General features: G+C 35.6%; 1 protein-coding gene across 12 annotated transcripts; it reads right to left on the bottom strand.

Moving 5' to 3' along the window:
- Positions 1-4,604: 4,604 nt before the first annotated feature.
- LOC117341930 (spidroin-1-like) lies at positions 4,605-23,507 on the bottom strand. Of its 12 annotated transcripts, XM_033903805.1 has the most exons (10): positions 23,389-23,507; positions 19,476-19,535; positions 19,425-19,445; positions 19,069-19,394; positions 18,142-18,315; positions 14,368-14,555; positions 13,948-14,022; positions 12,099-12,144; positions 11,686-11,748; positions 4,605-9,687 (listed from the first exon to the last, which is right to left on the bottom strand). In XM_033903805.1, exons 1-10 carry the CDS (start codon positions 23,417-23,419, stop codon positions 9,601-9,603), a joined length of 1,071 nt encoding a protein of 356 aa, XP_033759696.1. In that variant the 5' UTR covers positions 23,420-23,507; the 3' UTR covers positions 4,605-9,600. The 12 variants fall into 12 exon arrangements, 9 of the variants coding, with proteins under 9 accessions (XP_033759696.1, XP_033759693.1, XP_033759690.1 ...); XR_004535714.1 differs by having other exon boundaries at positions 4,605-5,780; positions 5,818-9,687; positions 19,069-19,535; XR_004535713.1 differs by having other exon boundaries at positions 4,605-5,243; positions 5,318-9,687; positions 19,069-19,535.
- Between the last annotated feature and the right edge of the window lie 99 nt (positions 23,508-23,606).

Consider the following 23,606-nt stretch of genomic DNA (forward strand, 5'->3'; position numbering starts at 1 on the left):
ACACATTGCATGAGCCAAGGGGGGAAAACAACAAATGTTACACTGTATATGATCGCCGCCGGAATCATATTTTATTAATCTCAAACCGGAAATAGCGATATTTGACACCCTAACAGTAAAATAGTGTGTATAATGGTGATTTGTAGCACCCGTAGAGTCTTCAAAAGGTCCCAGGGGCCTGTGTTATGACCAAACTACAGTTGCCCAATAGAGGTATACATCAGGAGTTTTTCATCCAAAACTGTATCAACAGATTATTGTATGTGGTCGAATGATTTTATTTTCTAAGAAGTATGCTTTATTGCAAATTATGAACCAAAATATGTAGAGAAAATATACGTAATGAATATGTATATATCAATTTAAAGACAAAATTTGTCTATTTTTAGTCATATTTTTAGCTGTATCAGATTTCTACGGAAACGATATACCCACTTCCAGTTCTAGTTGGCTCATTATGTAAAAAAAAAAATCGGAAGAATCTAGGACCGATAACATTGTCATTTAAAGGTCAATTTGTCAGATGATCTATATTTAGTAACATCAAGTAACAAATTGGATATCATTACTTTGAAGTCAAAAAAGGCATTTAATGTGGTCAAATGAACTTATTCTCTTAAAAGTATGCTTTACTGCAAATTATGACCCCAAATAAAGAGATACAAACTATGCAATAGATATGGAAGACACATTCAAAGACGAAAAATGTCTAAATTTTGAGTCATATTTTTAGCCGTTTCAGATTTCTAAGGAAGTGGTAAACACCCTTCCGGTTCTTGTGCACGAAGCGATGTTTTGTCTTTTTTGGCGCAATATGTTTGCTTAATTTATTGAAAATTTCAAGAAATGTCAAGACCCGTAAATTTATTATTTAAAACAATATATGTAAGGAGTCAGTATCTCCTAATCGCCATTATCAAATACTATGTTATTGATATGGCTGTTTTTGGAATCTTCAGGTTTCTTGTTTTTTCAAATACCGATTAAATATTTTGATTAAACTTTTAATACGACATATTATCTATGAAACTATCTATGAACACAAGAAAACTATTTGCATTACTCTTATATCATTCTGGACATCTCCTTAGCTTTGTAAATGCATTATGATCGGTTCAAATGAAGTTGAAATCTGGATGGCATGGTTACAACACAGAATTGCTGAATTTACGACTTTCTGACTGGAGTGCTTTTGGATTTCACTGATGCATGTAATAACCGAGACAGTACAGAATCGATACAACATGAGCGCACAAACCTGATGTCCGTTTTCCTACAGACAGTAATATGCCATGATTGGACATTCCATTTTGTTCGTTTCAAATTGGATCCAAACATGGTAGTTTGTTTGCAACTTGTGGCGTGAATGAATCCGACCTTGTATAATATCATCAGCATGACTGGTGCACCCATATTTCGTAGTCACCATCATTTGAGTGGTGCTCAACAATGTAACCAAGGGAAGTTTTATCTGGTAAATGCCACATGACAATATCTCGAGGTACTGAAGATTCAACCGGGGAAATGATATGCTTGAAGTCTCTAGTTTCCTGCCTTTCACTTTTGGCGCTACGTGTCAAATTTGGATCATCTGCAACCTGTTGTGCAAGAGTATTGTCACTTTGCAAAAGAGACGTCATGCGAGTTGAATGTCGCGTTGCTCACGGTGAAACATACATAGGCCCTCAGAAACCATTCAGACTTGTAGTTACAATACAAACATATTTCCCAATGATTGCTTTCAAGTGATTTGAAGTCAATTTATCTTTGAATATAACCCATTTCTTCTCTCTCCCACGGTAATACACTAACCCAACGAACGTTGGTACAACAGCGATCATCTTTGGCTTGTTGGGAATCCAGTTGTGACGTACCAGCTGGCAGTAAGGGGACATTTTAGCTTCATAACGTAACTGGGTAAGGAAATCTAGTACGTCCTTGAAACCACGGTCTACAACAATGTTGACGTTTACATGTAACCCTGACTTCAAAATATCGAAATTCTCAATGATCAATTGGGCGATAGATGCATCATTGATGCAACCATATTTAGAACCAACTGTATCTAGTACCTAGCCATCAGGTAATACAATTGACATCGACTTAAGGTAATTGATTTCTGTCCTCCGTAGGATGCCTGTTGAAACTCATGATGACTGCTTTCGTGCAGATGAATATATGTAGCATCTAAGATAAGGCTTACCTTGTCACCATAAAATATCCTTGTAAGATGCGCGGTGCCAAGATATTGTAGCACAATTGGTGTGTTCAAAAAATCAACAACTCTGTGAAAATATCTAAATAAGTTGATTCGGACAGTTTATATAATGTTGTCGACTGCTTCTATGAAAGGTAAATTTAAGTTTTACCCAGAAGTACAGCAGGGTGTCCAATAAATAGGTACACTCAGTAAAATCTGGAAGACTAGATTTACACAGTTCGTACATCTCCTGAAACTTGTCTCTAGTCCACCCAGTCCATGACTGGATATCGATATCGGATAGATTTGAAAACCGTAACTGTGGTGAAATTCCATCGTTGGACACCTTGTGTATCATTGATTAGCTGTAGATATTTCCCTCTGTTGAGTTTGAATTGGTTGTATATCGGTTATATATACCTCAGAATCAGGGTGCAAGTAATTACCAATGAGGTGGTCTGGGCAAATACGTTCATCAGGAGCTAGGACAACACAGATGTTTCTAGATCAGCAAACTATGGCGGACAGTCTTTGGTACAGTAACGCACGAGTCATTATACTGTAAGCATATGGGACATTTACGATGAGCAGATGAACCATACTTGACATCAGTGATATTCAGGAAGGATGGGATTGGTGTACTCTTTGTCAGGAACCCTAAATTCCCATAAGTTGTATTGTCCACCAATCTACTACTCGATGGAAGATTTCTGACCATAATCACCATCCTCTTCGGGATGTGGTCTTTTCCTCAGATATCGAGTATATAACATTTCTTGCAGATCTTTCTGCCATCTCCTATAAACAAGCTATCTTTTGTCAGGATATTTTTCAGACCAGGGTTTTGCGAGGAATCCAAGTTCCTGGATGATTTTTCTGTTTTATTAAAATCCTTCAATCGTATTTTACAATTTGGAGATATGCAAACAACATCCATGCTTGCCACAAAATCATTGTACAATATAATGATATAACTGTTGAATGCAAATATCAAATATATATAATGTTATAGGAATGACAATATGACATTTCCCTTAATGTAATCGTCATATCCATTCAACGCAAATAAAGAAATTTAGCTTCACTCAAAAGTCCTTATTCATCGACAATTTAATTAGTCACAAAATTTATTAAATTTGTTACTTCTTTCAGCAAATGTTATGTCCCAAATAATGTTAAATGAAATTTGGTCCATACAAACCAGATGTCATCACTCAACTGGCATTCATAAATTGCAAGATTAATGGCCATACATTTACTTTTCATGTTTGATTAAACCCTGCATTCCAATAGTCCGTGCAGGCCTTTTAGGCCACTTACTTTGTGTTTAAATATACATAAATGATTTCATACATACTATCATGTTGTTATATATTAATTACTGTTGATACTCGTATATAATTGAATATAAGACGTACCTATTCCATATGCTATTTACTTAAGAAAATAGCTACAAACCATATAGTTGTGCGAGTCAATGAGTTGTTGTATCATAAGTAAAAGGGGCATAACTGCCATAGAAATGAGCACAACAACAGCGTGTGATGACTACATCCATGGCCACATAGTACAATGTTTTACAATGCTCTGATAAACAAGAGACACATGGACATTATCTATCAACCGAGTTCAGATACATCATACATTAAAAATGTCTGACCACCGTGACCGTGGACGTTTGAGTTAACTTCTTCCCAGCATGCTACTGGTCCAATATCGTGAACTCGAGACCAGACCTATACCTGAAAGGGTCATAACTATTACTATCGGATTTCTCCCAATGAGGAGATTGTTGAAGAGGTTTTATTGATATAAGCTTACAGCATGATCATCAAAATCCCTTGATATTTACTCTAGTTATGATAAAAATGTCCAATAATATTAGTTATAAGGCCGCATACCAAGTTAACAATGTCCAATAATATTAGTTATAAGGCCGCATACCAAGTTAACAATGTCCAATAATATTAGTTATAAGGCCGCATACCAAGTTAGCAATGTCCAATAATATTAGTGATAAGGCCGCATACCAAGTTAGCAATGTCCAATAATATTGGTCCACAATCTATGAAGGGCTGTAATTAAGATAAATTGCATTAGCCTGAGTGTCAAAATCGTCTGAGAACTTATTGATATAAGTTGCATAAAAAGTTCCATTCAAATTCGTTTATATTTACCCAAGTTACCATCTTCACAAGAAAGTCAACGAATGACGGACGACGAGACAATGACAGTTGCAATATGTCACTATACGAGTGTATAAAAACTGAAGTTGTCGCTTGTCCCGACAAAATCCTGATACAGGCAGTTGTATGGACAGCACCCATACATGGTATTCCAGTCTATAACAATAAGTAGTGATTGACAGCTGATCCAAAAAAAAAAAAGAAAAGACAAACACCAGTTAACAAATAAACTTTTATGATTTGAATCTAATGGGTATGAGACTAAGAGAAGGACATGCAGATACAAAATAAACTCCCTCAAACTACACAACCCTATACAATCATCTTACATGTCATCCTGGGAATACCAGGGGAAGCGTTCACTTACAATCTCTAAAGACAGTATACCTAATGGAGTACACAGCCCTCTCTAAAGACAGTATACCTAATGGAGTACACAGCCCTCTCTAAAGACAGTATACCTAATGGAGTACACAGCCCTCTCTAAAGACAGTATACCTAATGGAGTACACAGTCCTCTCTAAAGACAGTATACCTAATGGAGTACACAGCCCTCTCTAAAGACAGTATACCTAATGGAGTACACAGCCCTCTCTAAAGACAGTATACCTAATGGAGTACACAGCCCTCTCTAAAGACAGTATACCTAATGGAGTACACAGCCCTCCCTAAAGACAGTATACCTAATGGAGTACACAGCCCTCCCTAAAGACAGTATACCTAATGGAGTACACAGCCCTCTCTAAAGACAGTATAACTTATGGAGTACACAGCCCTCTCTAAAGACAGTATACCTAATGGAGTACACAGCCCTCTCTAAAGACATAACGACAGCATACCTAATGGAGTACACAGCCCTCTCTAAAGACAGTATACCTAATGGAATACACAGCCCTCTCTAAAGACAGTATAACTTACGGAGTACACAGACCTCTCTAAAGACAGTATACCTAATGGAGTACACAGTCCTCTCTAAAGACAGTATACCTAATGGAGTACACAGCCCTCTCTAAAGACAGTATACCTAATGGAGTACACAGCCCTCTCTAAAGACAGTATACCTAATGGAGTACACAGCCCTCTCTAAAGACAGTATACCTAATGGAGTACACAGACCTCTCTAAAGACAGTATACCTAATGGAGTACACAGCCCTCTCTAAAGACAGTATACCTAATGGAGTACACAGCCCTCTCTAAAGACAGTATACCTAATGGAGTACACAGCCCTCTCTAAAGACAGTATACCTAATGGAGTACACAGCCCTCTCTAAAGACAGTATACCTAATGGAGTACACAGCCCTCTCTAAAGACAGTATACCTAATGGAGTACACAGCCCTCTCTAAAGACAGTATACCTAATGGAGTTCACAGCCCTCTCTAAAGACAGTATACCTAATGGAGTACACAGCCCTCTCTAAAGACAGTATACCTAATGGAGTACACAACCCCTGGATTCTGATTACACTTCAGCTAGACTCAACCAACAGACATCCAGTAAAATAAATAGACTACTTATGTCATATAAAATAAGTTTTACCCATAACGCAATGCTCAAAACATACCCTGCCATGCAAATGACATATAATACAGAAATATTTTGGAAAAACAACAGATGTCCACTGACCTGGCTTTATTTTGACACCCCATCCCATCTGAAATGGTTTTCATTTGTATATTAAAGGAACAGATAAGCAAGTGGTTCCTACAAAAATAATTAAAAAACAATATTGCATTTTTTGTCAGAAACAATGATTCAAAATTTCACTTCCTAACTTCAACATTACACCACTTACATGAGATCAATGCAGCACTGTTCTAACTAAAAAAAAACCTTTAACCTATAGTACATAGGAGGATGGCCAGAAGGAAGGACGGACTCACAGAAAGAGGATAAAACCATATACCTCTGAGGCATATAGGGGCATAAAGATAAAACTATTAGTGACTTAACCTGCAGTTTCATACTTAACTAGCTAAATTGCTTGGTTATGTGCATATGATCTATACTTTTTTCATGAATTCATAACTCTATTCATATCTATTGGTATCAATTACAAGTTGATGTTTACACCAAACTAGACATGGCTATGTCACTTAGTTTTTATATTTTGCTGTTTGATTTTCCTGGATTTAATGCTGCTTCTAATCCACGAAAGAGTGCATGAACAACAGACTGCAAATAATGCAGGTTTCCAGGATCATATTTTGCATTTACATGTACCTTTTCTGAAATGAAATGATCTCCTCTCATCTCTCTAATTTAACTAAATTCCATACACTACATACCATGACATGCCAATGATACTTAAAGGAGCAACATCTCCAAAGAATAATCATAAACAACTTGAAAAGGCTGTTGTATGTTTTATACAACACCATTAAGTTACCCAATTTCAGCTCAAACAACCTCATAGAGGTTAAATTTATCTTTTAAATTAAAAGTAAAAAAAAAAACTGCATCCCGAAGACATTCTATCAAGCTCCATTTCTATAGCTTGTACATCTATGTACAGTAACGTGCCTTAAGTATTCAATCACCTAAGTTTTTTACTATATACAATTGTATATATATATTATGCATTATGACAAATTTTCAATTAATTTTACGACACTGTTTTTTCAATGCAATTTATCAAAATTTCACATACATTAGAGTTATTTGCTTATTCCTCTGATAATATATGTATAATTTTCTGTAGTTGATTTCAACAGATATCACGTGAAAAACTAGCAATGTATTATTAAGTAAGAAAAAAGAACAAAATGACGTCATACTTCAGATAACTTGCTTATATTCATCTATAAAAAATTAAGCAACAGAAAAGTAAGATAAAAATATCTACTAATGTTAGAAAATAAATAAAAAAAAGAAGTCATAAAAAGAAATTGTCAAAATGCATGAAATATAAAGTAAAAATATTACATGACAAATACTTTTGGCACATTACTGTGCTAGGGCTTGTTGTTACTTATTTCCTTTTGCTGGTGTTAAATGTTTCTATGGCGTGGTTGCCATTTTATGCATTCTTGTGAGAAATTGGGTATATATGCTGTTGATGTAGCATCTTCAAAGATCCAGAAACATAAAATAATGAACTGGATATTTTCTATTGTCAATTTATATAATTTTTTTCATAAACTGAATACAGTACAATTTGTTCAATTAAAATCATCTTTAATGAAATGAAGTGTCATGTCATGTATAAGACTGATATTTTGTGACTAAAATTAAGTATTCTATTAAAAACACAAGATAATGGCAGGAAGTTTTACTTAATAACCATCAAAATACTTTAAAAAAACAAAACAAAGAATAATATCAAAATAAAATACTTAACAATCTTTCTCAATCAAATGAAGTGCTAGAGCCTCATAATAAGTCACAAGTGAGGACTATGTCCACCAGAGTGTATAACATCATACATTTGTACCGGAGCCTGCTACCGAGTTACAAGTTAGGATAAGGCTGTTGCCACCATTACATTGCTGTACACACCAATGTATGTACTCTGTTGCTGGGCCACAAGTTAAGGTTATTGGTGTGTCCACCATTTTACTTTGGTAGACATACACAAATGGCCACATTTAAGTCACAAAATTTAGTTTAGGCTGTGTCTTCTATCGTCTATATAAATTATCACGACTCGAACAGAATCCATAATACAATCCATAGCAATAAATGACATATAGAACAATGTGAAGTAAAAACTATATTTCTTATTCAAATCAAGACGAAATTGATATATTTCTCTTATATCTTTACTGGTTTGAAATTTTCCTTCTCACCTAAGGGTTGAGACAAGCTACACATGCTCTTTGCACATTCTTCCAAATTCTATGACATCCTACCAACAATACAATGTCAACAAATCAATCGTGTCGAGAGAAAAATAATCATTCACCCCCTTAGGAGTGAGACAGGGGGACCTCAACCCTCAGGGTTACATTTTTAACCTGCTTTATACTTGGCAAGCCTTGTGTTTGGCAACTGTCCAACCCCCTAAGGGATGAAAGATCCTAATATTCTTATTAAAATGTAAACGTCAATTATATATTTCTCATACAAATCTAGATGGAAATGATATATTTCTTGAAAATATAGATGGAAAATGATACATTTTTTACAAAGTCAATGAAAATTTATTAAAACCTAAAAGGAAATGACATATTTCCTTAAAATGGAAATTATACTGTTAATGATATATAACATCATCTCCATTTAAACACACTCACTCAAGCTCCCCTATCGTCTCTCTTCATACACACAAACAAAACCCCGTTGTCCTTGAAATGCCATACAAGAGCCACGTATCGATCACCTGGATATTTCAGCAATTATGACAAAGCACTCATAATTTATATTACAAATACTTTTCCTTTCACTTAATGCAGTGTTCTGTTTCCAAAAAGTTTTGAAGCAATGAAGCATACTAGAATACCGACAGGTTAGCGAGGGCCCCATCCTGTGGCTATATATCCCATACAATAATCAAGAAGACATCTGCCGATACTGCTGAGGTTTGTTGACATTTGGACTTCAAAGCGATTGCATGTAGGAAGCAAATTATACATTGACATGACTCGTTTTCCTCCACCTCCCTTCACTGGTATAAGACTCATTTTGAAAGTTTAGTTTGATGTATATATTCCTCAGCAAAAAGGTACAAAATTTGATCATGACCTTTGACATTGACCTTGGCCTGTGGTTAGTTGACTCTTTCTTTCATAATGTCATATACAGAAACAAAAAGTTCATCGGTGAAAAGGTACTGATTTTTTTTACCTTAACATGACCTATGACCTCGACATGGTCAGTTGACTTGCTGTTTAATTCAAACCCAAGATTTATATAGAATTGATCTCCCTTCACCAAAGGATGCTATTTTCCCCTATTGGGCCCCACGTACCCCTCAGATCCCTCGGGGCCCAGACTCACCGCTTATATACAATCGATTCCCTCTTTAATCAGACCAAATATGGACAAATTTCTTCATTCCTACAGTAGAAGGATTTTAGAAATTTACATTATTTCTTTTTATACAATATTGGTTCCCCTTCCCCCTAGTTTGCTTCATGTTCACACCAAATTAGGGTAACATCCTCTTACTCGTAGTAGTGATTTAGAGGACAGACAGACGACGGATGGCATGCCATGCCATAAGCTCAACGACTCTTGGGGCCAGGTGAGCTAAAATGTGGTAATGATCAAATGCTAGAAGAAAACTTTTCTCCCATCTCCACTTGGCCCAGCAAAGTTAGTGGGTCCTCCAGCAAATCTATCAGATAAACTTACTCCAGTCTGTGAAAAAAAAAAAAAAAAATTAATATCAGCATGTCAGCATTGTTGATTTATTGCTGTATCAGATACAAATGATAATATAATGATAATATAGATTTCCATATATATTCTCCCCGATGAGTGTAGCAGCAATTGTTCCAGTGGTAAAAGGTTTCGTAATTTTTAATTAGTTAACTTATAATGAAAGAGATTTAATGTGTTTTTCATGTAACAAATTCAATAAAAGGCCTTTCCTACTCTAAGGGCATTTCTCTATAGATACTATTATGCAATTTCTGGGTTAGGACACAATTTTTAACATGAATAACAAAAATGTGGGGACAGGTAGTATGATGGGACATCTATTTTAAATGAATAACTGATAATCAATTATAATAGTAGATCTTTATACCTCCCCATAGAGTTAGTAGTTAAATGATTACTTCATTGACTGTGTGTTCAGATCCTAGAAAATGAATACATTCTCAGTTGCAGTCATATTATTACATTTTTTGTGTGTGCATTAAACTTCAGACAGCTAAAATTTGCATATGAACAATCATATTGGGTATTGCTAAAGCATAACATGTCCCATACTGGCCCCTGACCTTGACCTGGACCTTGACCCAAACACCCTCAAACTCTAGAGAACTTGCCAGAGATATTACAGTCCTTTATAAATGTGTGAAGTTTGATCAAAATCCCACCACCAACGAAGCCATTGAGTGCTGACAAACATCTACATACGTACAGAGGAGAGTGAAGTTTGATCAAAATCCCACTAGCAACAAAGCCATCGAGCGCTGACAAACATCTACATACGTACAGAGGAGACCTATATTCCTCCTGGTTTCACAACAGAGGACTAATAAAATGTGTTGACAACTCACATATTTCTTATACAAACTTAAATGCTGTGAAATGTATTTGATCTAAGCTAAAACTAAACAGAAATATCAATGAACAATCATTATGGTTAAAAATGTTACAGCCATAACACTAATACAGTGCTCCAGATAACTTTTGAACAGGTGGGGTTTTTACCCATACATTAGGAAAATGGTGGGTTTTTTTTTTCACTGGTATCTTAAGAAAGTGGAGTGTACCTTTATCTTCAAAAATATAACTTGTACTTGTCACAATTTTCAATACATTCGCTATTTGTATGGAAGGTTAGTTTAGAGTTCATGTTACAATACATAGATCTTGGATATATAACAAGTCGACAAGGATTAATATTTGTGTTGCCTTTTATTTAATTTAAGCGGTTTTAGCAATAGCAGAAATATGATCTAAAAATTCTCGTCACATCTTTGAATGTTTGGGGTATATTTTATCAAGACATTGTCTTTCTCAAAATCAGAATGTGACATACATTTCAAATTAAAATCGTTACGTACATACACGACCCATCTAAAACAAATGATTCAGTGAATGTGCCTTCCTATACCTTGTTATTTCTTTGATATATGTTTTGACTCCTTTTTAGACTTTATTCACTTCTGCGAAAACTATATACAGAAATTTATAACCACAACGGTTTTCGCCTGTAAAGAGCCATTTTTTGTTACTATTCATGATCATATAAACGCTTTACAATAACACTGTGACATGAATTACAATCTGCTAAAAATTGTTTCTGAGACTGACGCAAGTATCCGGATTTTGTCTGCATGATTGAAGCAATTATGAGGATTTTGCGTGCGTTATTTGAGAAGAACTGTGCGTAAATACAGGCTATCTGGAGCACTGCTAATATGTTATTCCAATCTTTGTACATAAAACTGCAAAGTTCAAATATCTGTGATACAAGGTTAAACTTAGAGGGAGCCATGATCATATATCGCTCAAAATTGAAAACAGCTAAGAAGCTTATTCATTTTTTCTTTCATGTTCTTTAATTCTACATTAAATTGTCAATCTTATTTTCTACCCTCCTTACAAAAATTCAATGAAAATGGCCCATTACTACAGCCTTTCATATATAAATTCAATGTAATTGAGATATAATAAACTTACAGAGTTCTGTGCAAAGATTTTTTTCTGCATATTAAAAGACTGGCTTTGAGATGGCTTGAGGTTCTAGAGAGAAAGAATTCACAGTAAAAACATCAACATTAAGATTGAAGTTCATTACATATTAAACGACTTTTACCGAAATGAATTACAAAAACATTCTTTTACTGAAATGAATTACAAAAACACTCTAACATTGCATATATTTTGTAAGAATATTCATAACCTAGGACAGTGTAAATAACATCTAAATTATCCATATTTATGTATTTTTAAATTACATATCAGATTTAATTTTTTATTTATTTTATTCATGTCACTTGGGAGAACATTCATCTGTCAAAACAGTTTTATCTATGTAAGCACTTTTGAACAGTTTGCTCTTGAACATAACAATTTAACAGCAGATTACTTACAACAATTTGTTGTCTGAAGGTAGGTTGTTTTTTCTGTTGTTTCAATCTGAAAAAAACAACAACAACAGAGAGTTATAATCATTTTGTAAGATAGGAATGAGCAAATATCAGAATAGATTTATTTTCTATTTCTTATTAAGAGACCCCCCCCAAGTTTAAAAGGGATAATTTTAAGTTAAATCTTCTTCTGAAATCGCTAACAAGAATTCCACGGAAGTGGAGGTGTCGCCTGTGTATGCGAATAATTAAAGGGTCATAACTCTTTAAAATTAGGACTTGAAAAAATAAATGGCTATAACTCTTTTAAAAACTTGCGAAAGACTTCCCATGAAATTTTGAATTAATTCCAGTAATTAAAGGGCCATAACTCTTTAAAACTAGGACTTGAATAAAAAAAAACAATAACAAACTTGTCCACAGTATTATGGTAACGAACATTCTATTTTCGCAAAAAACATTAAAGGGCTATAACTCTTTTAAAAAGGTCCGAATAAATTTGGTTAACGAACTTGTCCACAGTATTATGGTAACGAACCTTCCCATGCAGTTTCAAATTAATCCAGTAATAATTATTCAAGTTATTGAGTGGAAACCATTTTCGCAAAAAATTAAAGGGCCATAACTCTTTTAAAATGGTGCGAATAAATTTGGTTAACGAACTTGTCCACAGTATTATGGTAACGAACCTTCCCATGAAGTTTCAAATTAATCCTGTAATAATTATTCAAGTTATTGAGTGGAAACCATTTTCGCAAAAAATTAAAGGGCTATAACTCTTTTAAAAAGGTGCGAATAATTTTGGTTATCGAACTTGTCCGAGCTATCATGGTAATGAACCTTCCCATGAAGTTTCGAATTAATCCGTTCTAAACTACTAAAGTTATCGCACGAAAACCATTTTCCGGACGACGCCGACGCCGACGCCGAAAAGTAATACCTATATGTCTCCTTTTTCAAAGGCGACACAAAAATGAAGCCCGCAAAGATCACCTTAAAGTACTATATGTCTGACCTGTGATGTTTTTCCTCCAGAAATTTAGTACCGACAGTTTTGATTATGGTGTTTGTAAGTATACGTCAAACTGACACATGTTTTGTCATTGCGAATTTGTAATTTGACTTCTAAATGATTACTGCAACAAATTGTGACATTAATAGTTTGTCAATACAAAATTTAAAGATATTCAATTTGAATTCTTCTGGCTTCAAATAGAAAAAAATCGATCATTAGGGTTTTTTGATAAGTTTGTCTGCTGGTTTGATTGCCCCATGAACAGCCAGGGCCATTTTGAAGAGGGGTCTCCTTGTAGTTGCTATCTTACTGAACATACAGGAGGCCCGTCACATGCCATCAAATTTGGGTAAAGTGTCCTGTCTAAGGACACAACCATGACAGAGCTGACCAGCCCATTTCTAAGCTTCCCCCGTAAAACACAAATCACCGGGCTGGTAGCGTTGAGCAGCACACCTTGGATCTTCACCTTATGGGCAGAGCTATCACTATTTTTGATGGGAGACGATTGTGACAACACAAGCCATCAACAGAATGTGTCATTTTGCCAAATTAGAGGCCATTTCCAAGTCTTTTTCGAGCCCCTATTTATTTTTGATGATCTTTTTATAGAATAAAAGACTGATTCAATGGTCAATGCTTCACATTTTTAATGTAACACACCTTGGATTGGTCCACATAGAATGTATGGACCAAAGACTTAATCAAAGAGTCAATTTTCAAATTTGCCATTTTGGATAGGGTCCTTTATCATTGTGTGAAGTTTGATCAATATCCCCTCCTAGTTTAACCGGTAGGGAACAAATATTCTATTAGCCTTTGAGAGCTAAAACTTACCTCTGTAGTGGTTTCTGGTTATCTACATGTACTAGGAGGATATTGTCTTGGGAGTTATCTGCCTTTGGTCGCCATCTGTCAAAGCACACATAAAACCATACAAAAGTACAAATCAAGATCAATAGGAAGAAGCATTGTAATTGTAGATCAATGTATACAACTAATGTTTTAAAGATCTGTAGCCGAACTATTTGGGAGTAAAATTTCAAATAGTAAAAATATTCCAAAATACTTTTGATTTAATACACAAAATATTTCTGCCACCATTCAACTTTTTATACATAGAGAAAGGAAATCTCCATTAGTAAAGATTTTGTAGGTTTTGATTTGATGATGTAATATTGATAAGATTTAAACACCGATGTGTTGGACAACACAAGAGCAATCAAATTCCACTTCAAAATTGATAGCAACACCTACTGTCTACGTTTGTTTCTGCCTTGCTTCTGTGATGCTAGGGAGGTAGTGCTGCCGTATTGTTCTTGTGATGTGAAGTTCTGGTTTACAAACACCCGTCCCCTCCCTCTGCCTCCTCGTCCCCGAGTCGTTCCTCGACCTCGACCACGGCTCCGGCCCCTTCCTCTGTATTCTGTTGAGGTATATTGAGTCTGCCAAAAAAATATGAAATTTTGAATTCAAATCTAAAATCACAATTTGATTTGCAGGTTATGAATATAAAATATATTGTTATAGGACTGCTGCAGAAAAAACATATATGGGACAGTGGGAGGCACTTCAATAAATTACATATGGTGGGGTGGGTTCAAATTAAAATCACATCTATGAGTTGGTTGGGTTTGAAATAAATTGATTCTGTTGTAGGGTTTAAGTGATATTTTGTACCATTTTCTACATTAAAGTTGCTTTTTTACTTGGGTACTGTTCACAAAAAAGTGGATATGTTGGAGAGTCAACAAAATTTAAAATCACTTCAATAGGTGAGCCTATAAAATTACGAGTAATTATGGCCAAGATGACTGGCTTTTCTTTCTCTCAATTTTCATACACATAATGTCTGATAGTGTTTCTGTCCCATGTTGGGTAAATTTAGGTTGGGTAACCTCACCCTCTTTAAATTTTTGCATATCTACAAGTTGGGGAACATTCTATTAAGAAACAAGAGGCCCATGGGGCCTGTATCGCTCACCTGGTTGGATTTGACCAAATGTCAAAATAATGTTCATGTTCAATTTGTTAATACATTATACAAAAATGTACTCTCTGAAAGACCATATGGATTATTTTTTACAACATAATGGTGTTTAAAGAAACTAAGTCCCTTAGGGTGGGGAAAACCCTTTGGCCTATGTTTACATAAGAATTGTGTTTATCCCTTAATGCCCAGCGTTACTATACATAGTTATGGGATTGAGGGTCACAGTAACCATTTATGCAAAATCTGTTCCCCCATCACCACGGATGTTTCTGACCAAATTGGGTTCAAATCCATTTAAAACTCAAATCTCTATTTCCCCTATTTGGCCCCTCCCTTCAGGCCCCTTGGTGGTCAGAGTCAATATTTATATAAACTCTCTTTCCCCCTTCCCCTAAGAATATTCCAGACCAAATTTGGTTCAAATCCATAAATAAATTTATGAATAATAGCGATTTAAAGGAAAAACCCCTATTTCCCTATTTGGCCCCGCCCCTCAGGTCCCTAGGGGTTAAGAGTAAAAATTTATACAAACTATGTTCCCCTTCTACCAAGGATGTTCCTGACTAAATTTGGTTCAAATTCATTCATAACTTTATGACTAGTAGCGATTTAAAGGAGTAACCCTATTTCCCCTATTTGGCCCCGCCCCTCAGGTCCCTAGGGGTTCAGAGTAAAAATTTATGCAAACTCTGTTCCCCTTCTGCCAAGGATGTTCCTGACCAAATTTGGTTCAAATTCATTCATAACTTTATGACTAGTAGCGTTTTAAAGGAGTAACCCTATTTCCCCTATTTGGCCCCGCCCCTCAGGCCCCTGGGGGTTCAGAGTAAAAATTTATACAAACTCTGTTCCCCTTCTGCCAAGGATGTTCCTGACCAAATTTGGTTCAAATTCATTAATAACTTTATGACTAGTAGCGATTTAAAGGAGTAACCCTATTTCCCCTATTTGGCCCCGCCTCTCAGGTCCCTAGGGGTTCAGAGAAAAAATTTATACAAACTCTGTTCCCCTTCTGCCAAGGATGTCACTGACCAAATTTGGTTCAAATTCATTCATAACTTTATGACTAGTAGCGATTTAAAGGAGTAACCCTATTTCCCATATTTGGCCCTGCCCCTCAGGTCCCTAGGGGTTCAGAGTAAAAATTTATACAAACTCTGTTCCCTTTCTGCCAAGGATGTTACTGACCAAATTTGGTTCAAATTCATTCATAACTTTATGACTAGTAGCGATTTAAAGGAGTAACCCTATTTCCCCTACTTGGCCCCGCCCCTCAGGCCCCTGGGGGTTCAGAGTAAAAATTTATACAAACTCTGTTCCCTTTCTGCCAAGGATGTTCCTGACCAAATTTGGTTCAAATTCATTCATAACTTTATGACAAGCAGCGATTTAAAGGATTAACCCTATTTCCCCTATTTGGCCCCGCCCCTCAGGCCCCTGGGGGTTCAGAGTAAAACTGTATACAAACTCTGTTCCCCTTCCCCTAAGGATGTTCCTGACCAAATTTGGTGAAAATCCATTCAAATTTTATGACTAGTAGCGATTTAAAGAAAAAGTTGACGGACGCTGCACCATGGCATAAGCTCACCGGCCCTTCGGGCCAGGCGAGCTAAAAATTATACTTACTAGTGTTAAAGTTTAGATTCAAAATCTTGGGTTGGATGTTAACAATTAGGGTTAATAATTAAAAGAAACCAGAAATGTTATAATCATTAGGACTGAGTGAACTCCTCTATGAATAATAATAAGAAAGCTAGTATTCACTGACGTTACAGTAACTCTTCCGTATCATTACTATAGTCAATAGAAAAATGGGCTTCCTCTTCCCAGTTGTTGGCTATATATATAGGAAACGTAGGTTCAAGCTCCCTCTTTCCTAATGTTGACGGGCTAAGCTTACGTAATTTAAGTGTTGATATCTGCTGAAATTTGTATTTATTTTGTTCAAGTTCCATTTTTTCGTCAGAGTAGCAGGTAATATTTTCTCCAAAAGTTGGTAATTTAAACATATGGCAGCTTTCTACATCTTCCATTTTAGATATCACTGTCTAGGGTGTTGTATAGTGTTGTTGCACATGACAACTAGATCTTATATTATTTGTAGTTAAATATTTCTCAATAATGTACGATGATAACACTAACCTTTGTATTTCTATATAAAAATAACCTTTGTATTTCTAAATGAAAAAAAACCACACCAAAAATGAACATGTAGTCTGCCATTTTGTCTAAATTTCTGGGGGAGAGCCTAATAACAACTTCCGGTCCGGAATCCGGAAGGAAGTACTAAAGAGTTCAGGGGTATATGTGTAAAGAGTTCAGGGGTATATGTGTAAAGAGTTCAGGGGTATATGTGTAAAGAGTTCAGGGGTATATATGTAAAGAGTTCAGGGGTATATGTGTAAAGAGTTCAGGGGTATATGTGTAAAGAGTTCAGGGGTATATGTGTAAAGAGTTCAGGGGTATATGTGTAAAGAGTTCAGGGGTATATGTGTAAAGAGTTCAGGGGTATATGTGTAAAAGAGTTCAGGGGTATATGTGTATAGAGTTCAGAGGTATATGTGTAAAGAGTTCAGGGGTCTATGTGTAAAGAGTCGAGGTCAGGGTATATGTGTAAATCGAGTTCAGGAGGTATATGTGTAAAGAGCTTCAGGGGTATATGTGTAAAGAGTTCAGGGGTATATGTGTAAAGAGTTCAGGGGTATATGTGTAAAGAGTTCATGGGTATATGTGTAAAGAGTTCAGGGGTATATGTGTAAAGATCGAGTTCAGGGGTATATGTGTAAAGATCGAGTTCAGAGGTATATGTGTAAAGACTTCAGGGGTATATGTTTAAGAGTTCAGGTATATTGTGTAAAGAGTTCCGGGTCTAGGTGTAGGTTCAGGGGTATATGTGTAAAGAGTTCAGGGGTATATGTGTAAAGAGTTCAGGGGTATATGTGTAAAGAGTTCAGGGGTATATGATACAGTCAGGAAATAAACCAATATTTACACCACCGTTGGCAACCCATTGTTGTTGAAGTGATAGCACATTATACCTGAATTCCTCTCCTAGTATCTACTGTGTTTTGTCGAGAAGATTTCTGCTGCTGCTGTATTTTTGCTAATGTTTCTTTTGCATTTTGTAAAGCTTGTAACGCCTTTGTCCTCCTTTGCTGCAATGTCTGCTTCACTCCCTGTTTTGCTCCTCCTGTCATATTCTGTCGAAGGTCCTACAGGAAAATTTACAAGATAATTTTATCCTAATTAGATTTTGGTAAAAATGACAAATCTCTATCTATACCAAACTGAATAAATATATATGTTAATATCAACACAGAGTTCTGCTTCTGGTTGGTATTAATAGAAAAAATATCAGCCCCCCTACTCCTACTTTACCAAGATTTTAAGATTACTCAGTATGTAGTACATTTGTATTTGTATTATGCTAATATCTTAGTTTCAATGCTTAATATGTTCAATGTTGTTAACTACTGCATTACATCATATCATATCATTTATAAACAGAATATTAATTTCACACTTTTTTACAAGAAAATATTTTCCCTTATTGATATAACCAGATCTTACTTCTTCCAAGGACATGTTGGTCCATGTCAAAAAGAGAATATATACAGATTGCGTATGTAACAGTGTCATTAAACCTGAAATATTCAACAGCCTGTATAGGTATTATTTATTATGCCAGATATTTTCCTTAAAATTGGGAAGATTTTCATATTTTCTTTTTCTTGAACTTAATTTAGAGATTATATCATAGCACATGTGACACTTCTAATCTAGGTATCAGATTCAAGACATGCTAATCCATCTCTGGTAATATGCTGTACATTGACATTACACTGTTCCATATTTATACTGTTAATATTAATAACCTCTAATTTTTAAGAGAATAATTCTAAGATTGACAATTAATATTAAGATCAACTGACAATATTTCAATAATAAGGGAATTTTAAACATACTGATATACTCCTATTCAATGGACTAATTCCTGTCAGGTTTCCTCCTCGTCCTCTCTTTTGTCCCTGTTGACCTCGTCCTCTTCCTCTGAATCCACTAGCATTTGTTTTTAATTGTTTAAACTGGTTTTGACCTCTGCCTTTGAAGTTCATTTGACTGCCTCTCCCCTTTTTTAATGTGCCGCGTGCACCAATGTTTCCACGTGCAGCTGCCCTACCTCGTCCAGCAGACATGCCTCTACCACCCAGCACGCCGCGACCACGCACACCCTGGGTTCCTCGCCCACGACCAGTAGCACCTCGTCCACGACCAGGAGCACTATTGGCACCTCGTCCACGACCAGGAGCACTATTGGCACCTCGTCCACGACCAGTAGCACCTCGTCCACGACCAGTAGCACTATTGGCACCTTGTCCACGACCTCTTCCTTTGCTTCTTTGTTCTTTTCTATTTAACTTGATGATGTCATCTGAAATTAAAGATATTCAATTAATAGAATTGACTTATTTGTGCATTATCTAAGCATTGAACTGCTTTCGGTTGTCAGTTATATGGGCTTTTAATATGAAGCGCTGGCAATTTGCCTTTGTCCTGTTGGCATTATCAGCCCATATAACTGCCAACTGAAAGCAGTTCAATGCTTATATTTACCATGCATCTTGCAATTTAAAAATTACCCACTATATAATTAACAGAATTCTAGTTTCTCTGCCATTCTCGACTGCGAGTCCGATAACAGCTTTACCATGTACAATGTTGTTCCACGTAAAAAAATAGTGTGTTATATATTATATAACAGAAAATTAAACCAGACAAGAACAATCAATGTAATACATATATTCTATGTAAATTAACATCATGAAAATGCAAAATATAAACAGTCCCTATAATTTTTCAAAAGGAATGTGTGGATATAAGATTTTGCTGCAATTGCAGTGTGCTTCACTTGGCACATTATTAATGTACCAGTTGGCAGTTTATGAGATGGTAATGTTAAACTTCTGTTGGGAAGGTTGTTTATTGACAATGTAAATATAAATATATGCATAAATGACAAATTATTACCTTGACTTCTTCAATATATAATTGGTATGGGCTTCCCTCCTCTACTAAATGTATGATACATGTACATAGGTTTGGAGGATTACCTTAATTACACATATGATATATGCCAATTTTTCATTGCATAGGAATTTATTTTTGAACTGTCAGATTTCTCTATTAAAACACATTAATTTTAAGCATTTTCTGGCAAAATAAATCAACTGTTTTTACTTGTAAACATTGAGCCAATGCTATTTTCAACAAACATTTTATTAATGATGATATTATCTGTTAATATCAGCCATTGCAATCCTGATACATGTGCACCTTAATACTTGTATTGATTTATTTTACCACCGTAATTAAATTTCACATCATATCTTCATTTCAGCTTCTCCATTTATTTTTTTTTTACATAAATTAAACATCCACTGTCTGCCTTTTACAGTTGCTTTCAAGTCAATGTATGTAACATCCTTTGACATGTCCAGTAAATAGAGAAAAAAAGATTTGTTAAAGTCCGCAGATTTCCTGATTTTATTTTCTTGGATTGATCAAGAGCTTAACAGCATTACGTTCACCTTTCTTCCTCAAACTATCTTTAAGCAAAACATATGACAATCGCCATAATGCCTGAAGAGCTGCTGACGTGGTCTGGTATACTCACCATGTTTACTATGCTGTGATCAGGACATAAACGGGAAGTAAGTCATACACCAAAGCCTCATTTTGGCTTTCATATATATACAGCAGCTATTTTTATGTGAAGCAGCGATTGTGAAACTGGCCTATTGACTTTAGTGGGTAAACTAAAAGTAAAGATGGTATCTTACATGGGAGTGTCCACACTTAAGCTTCAAAACGATGAATCTTAGGTAGGAAACAAATTGACATGTATACCAGTTAATTCTATAGTCCGAATTTTCTGACAATCTAACTACGAGCAATTTTTCCAACCCACCCTCAGGTCGGAGTTTGAATAACATTTACTCCCATTCCCTTCAACCAGACACATAAAAGGTAATACAATAATAAAATATTATCTAACCTTCTAATCGATGTATACCGTATAAATGATTGATTAGAAGGTAAGATAATATTTTATTAACTTACATGTATGTATACATATTTTACCCACTGGTCATCGCTCACTAAATATATTCCTCCACATGCTTTGCCATCTTGTTTTCAGATATCTTTGAAGCTACCACCATAACTAATCAAGTGACCCAAATCTTCGTGCAAGGGACTTTTTTCCGATCTGTTTACATTGAAATCTCGCAAGATCTTGTGTCCTGGTGATGGCGGCCATTTTCAAAACTATGCTTAAAACAGGATTGAAAAGAATGTGGACGGATATATTTATTTTAGTTTAATAACGATGACCTGTGAGTAAAATATGTATGTAAGTTAATATAATATTTCTGACCTTTTAATAGATATATACATTTTATGTGCCAGGTTGAAGTAAATAAGGGGAAATGTTCAAACGCCCACCTGAGGGTGGGTCGGAAAAATTGCTCGTTTTTGTGTGGGTTGAGTTCTGATGTTAAATCGCCAAAAGACAGCTATAAAGGCGATATTAACATCAGAACCCTTCGGATTATAGATTATGCTGTTGCTCACCCCTCCCCAAAGTAGTAATAGTAATCGCTGATTGAAAGTTCTGTCAAACTGTCATGTTTGAACCTGCTATGCAACACATTTGTAGAATTACAGACGTTTCGCCCCAATGTCACAATGTCCCATGCCACAATGTCCCAAATTTTTTTCCTAATGTCCCAAATTTCTGTCACCATGTCCCAAATTATTTGGGGACATTGTGCCTGTCATTACAAGAATGTCTCAAAATACCTTGCCACAATGTCCCAAAATTCTCAAGTTTGAATGGGTTAGTATACCGCTAAACAAAAAATAAAATGAAATAAATATGCATGTTATATACGACCTGTTATAATAGAAAATAAATAAGATGATACACTTTGTATTTGGCCCGTTATAATAGAAAATTAGTAAGATGTTACATGTTGTATATGGCTCGTTATGAGAGAAAATTAGTGAGATGCTACATATTATATATGGCACCTTTTCAAAAGAAAATTATATGCCCCTGGTTTCGGTAGCACTTGTTATTAACTAATTCACAAATATAACTCAGAGAATTTATTCAGCACTTTCCTTTTTGTTGTCTTATTCGCATTAACTACAGGCACGTGTTCACGTTTGTTTGTATATATATATTTCCTATATGGCGGCTCCGATCGTGTTTAAACTGTCACAGGTCAGAGGTCCCCAAAACGAAGTATTCCGCTTTGGGCTTCATATCAGGTGTGTTTTCGAGAAAAATCGCAATTACTCGGTAATGGGTCGGCCGATTTTGATGCGGTTTTCTGCATTCTTGTTTATTAATCAATACCAACATATTTAAATATAATTTTTCGTTCAGGGTACACTTTAAGCCCCATTTACACCACACTGTACGGTGAATAAATGGTATAAAACGTGTACATATCCTGTAATAAGTGGTAAGTAGCCAATGCATATGATGATATTTCACTCTCACAATTTTCCATCTTTTTAAAACATGAGAAACATTTTGGGACATTGTAGTAACATTTGGGACATTGTGGCAAAGTATTTTGGGACATTGTGGAAATGACAGGCACAATGTCCCAAATAATTTTGGACATTGTGACACCCTCCTTGGGACATTGTGACAGAAATTTGGGACATTAAGAAAAAAAATTGGGACATTGTGGCATGGGACATTGTGACATTGGGGCGAAACGTCTGGCACCCCATTTGTAAACTCAATGACGACCGATTCATTAAAAATTAACGTGTCACTACTGATCGTGGCGTTCGTACCAGTATAACAAACATAAAAATCTTAAGCATGCGTTACGCAGTGTGCATGTCAAAGGAATTTATAAACTTTTTAACTTGTAGACTGAACAAAACTGTTTAGTAAGCCTGCAGCACACTGAATATGTCAACAGCGAGTCTCTAGTGCCACAAAAATGTCTGAAAACAGGCATTCCCAAACACAATGATAACCCTGACGCATTCAATGCATTCTGGTTAATTTTGTGATGACTGGTCACTCAGCATCACTGTAATACTATTACTAATAGTGTTATCAATTTCACGTGTTTTGAACTTCTGCTCGTGTTTACAAAACTTCAAACTCCTAATTCGAGTACATTTGCATTGATAAACTTGTTCATACATGACTGTAACAAACTTTACACAAATTTGAACCAAAAAGTTGTTCTTACCGAGGGACATGTCAATCTTTTCCACCTCCATCTTGCTGTTTTCTATTGCAGCGAAGTAGTGCAAAAACTTGCAAGATGGACGCCAAGCAACAGATGGCGCTTTGATCGATATCGACTTCCGTTTCAGTTGTTGAGTGAGGCAACGGATATTTGTTTCGTTATTTTGTTAAATGGCGTTATCTTTACCTAGCCTCTGCATTAGTATGTCTAGCATAATG

The sequence above is a fragment of the Pecten maximus genome, chromosome 14 (genome assembly GCF_902652985.1).
Source record: "Pecten maximus chromosome 14, xPecMax1.1, whole genome shotgun sequence".
NCBI lineage: Eukaryota > Metazoa > Mollusca > Bivalvia > Pectinida > Pectinidae > Pecten > Pecten maximus.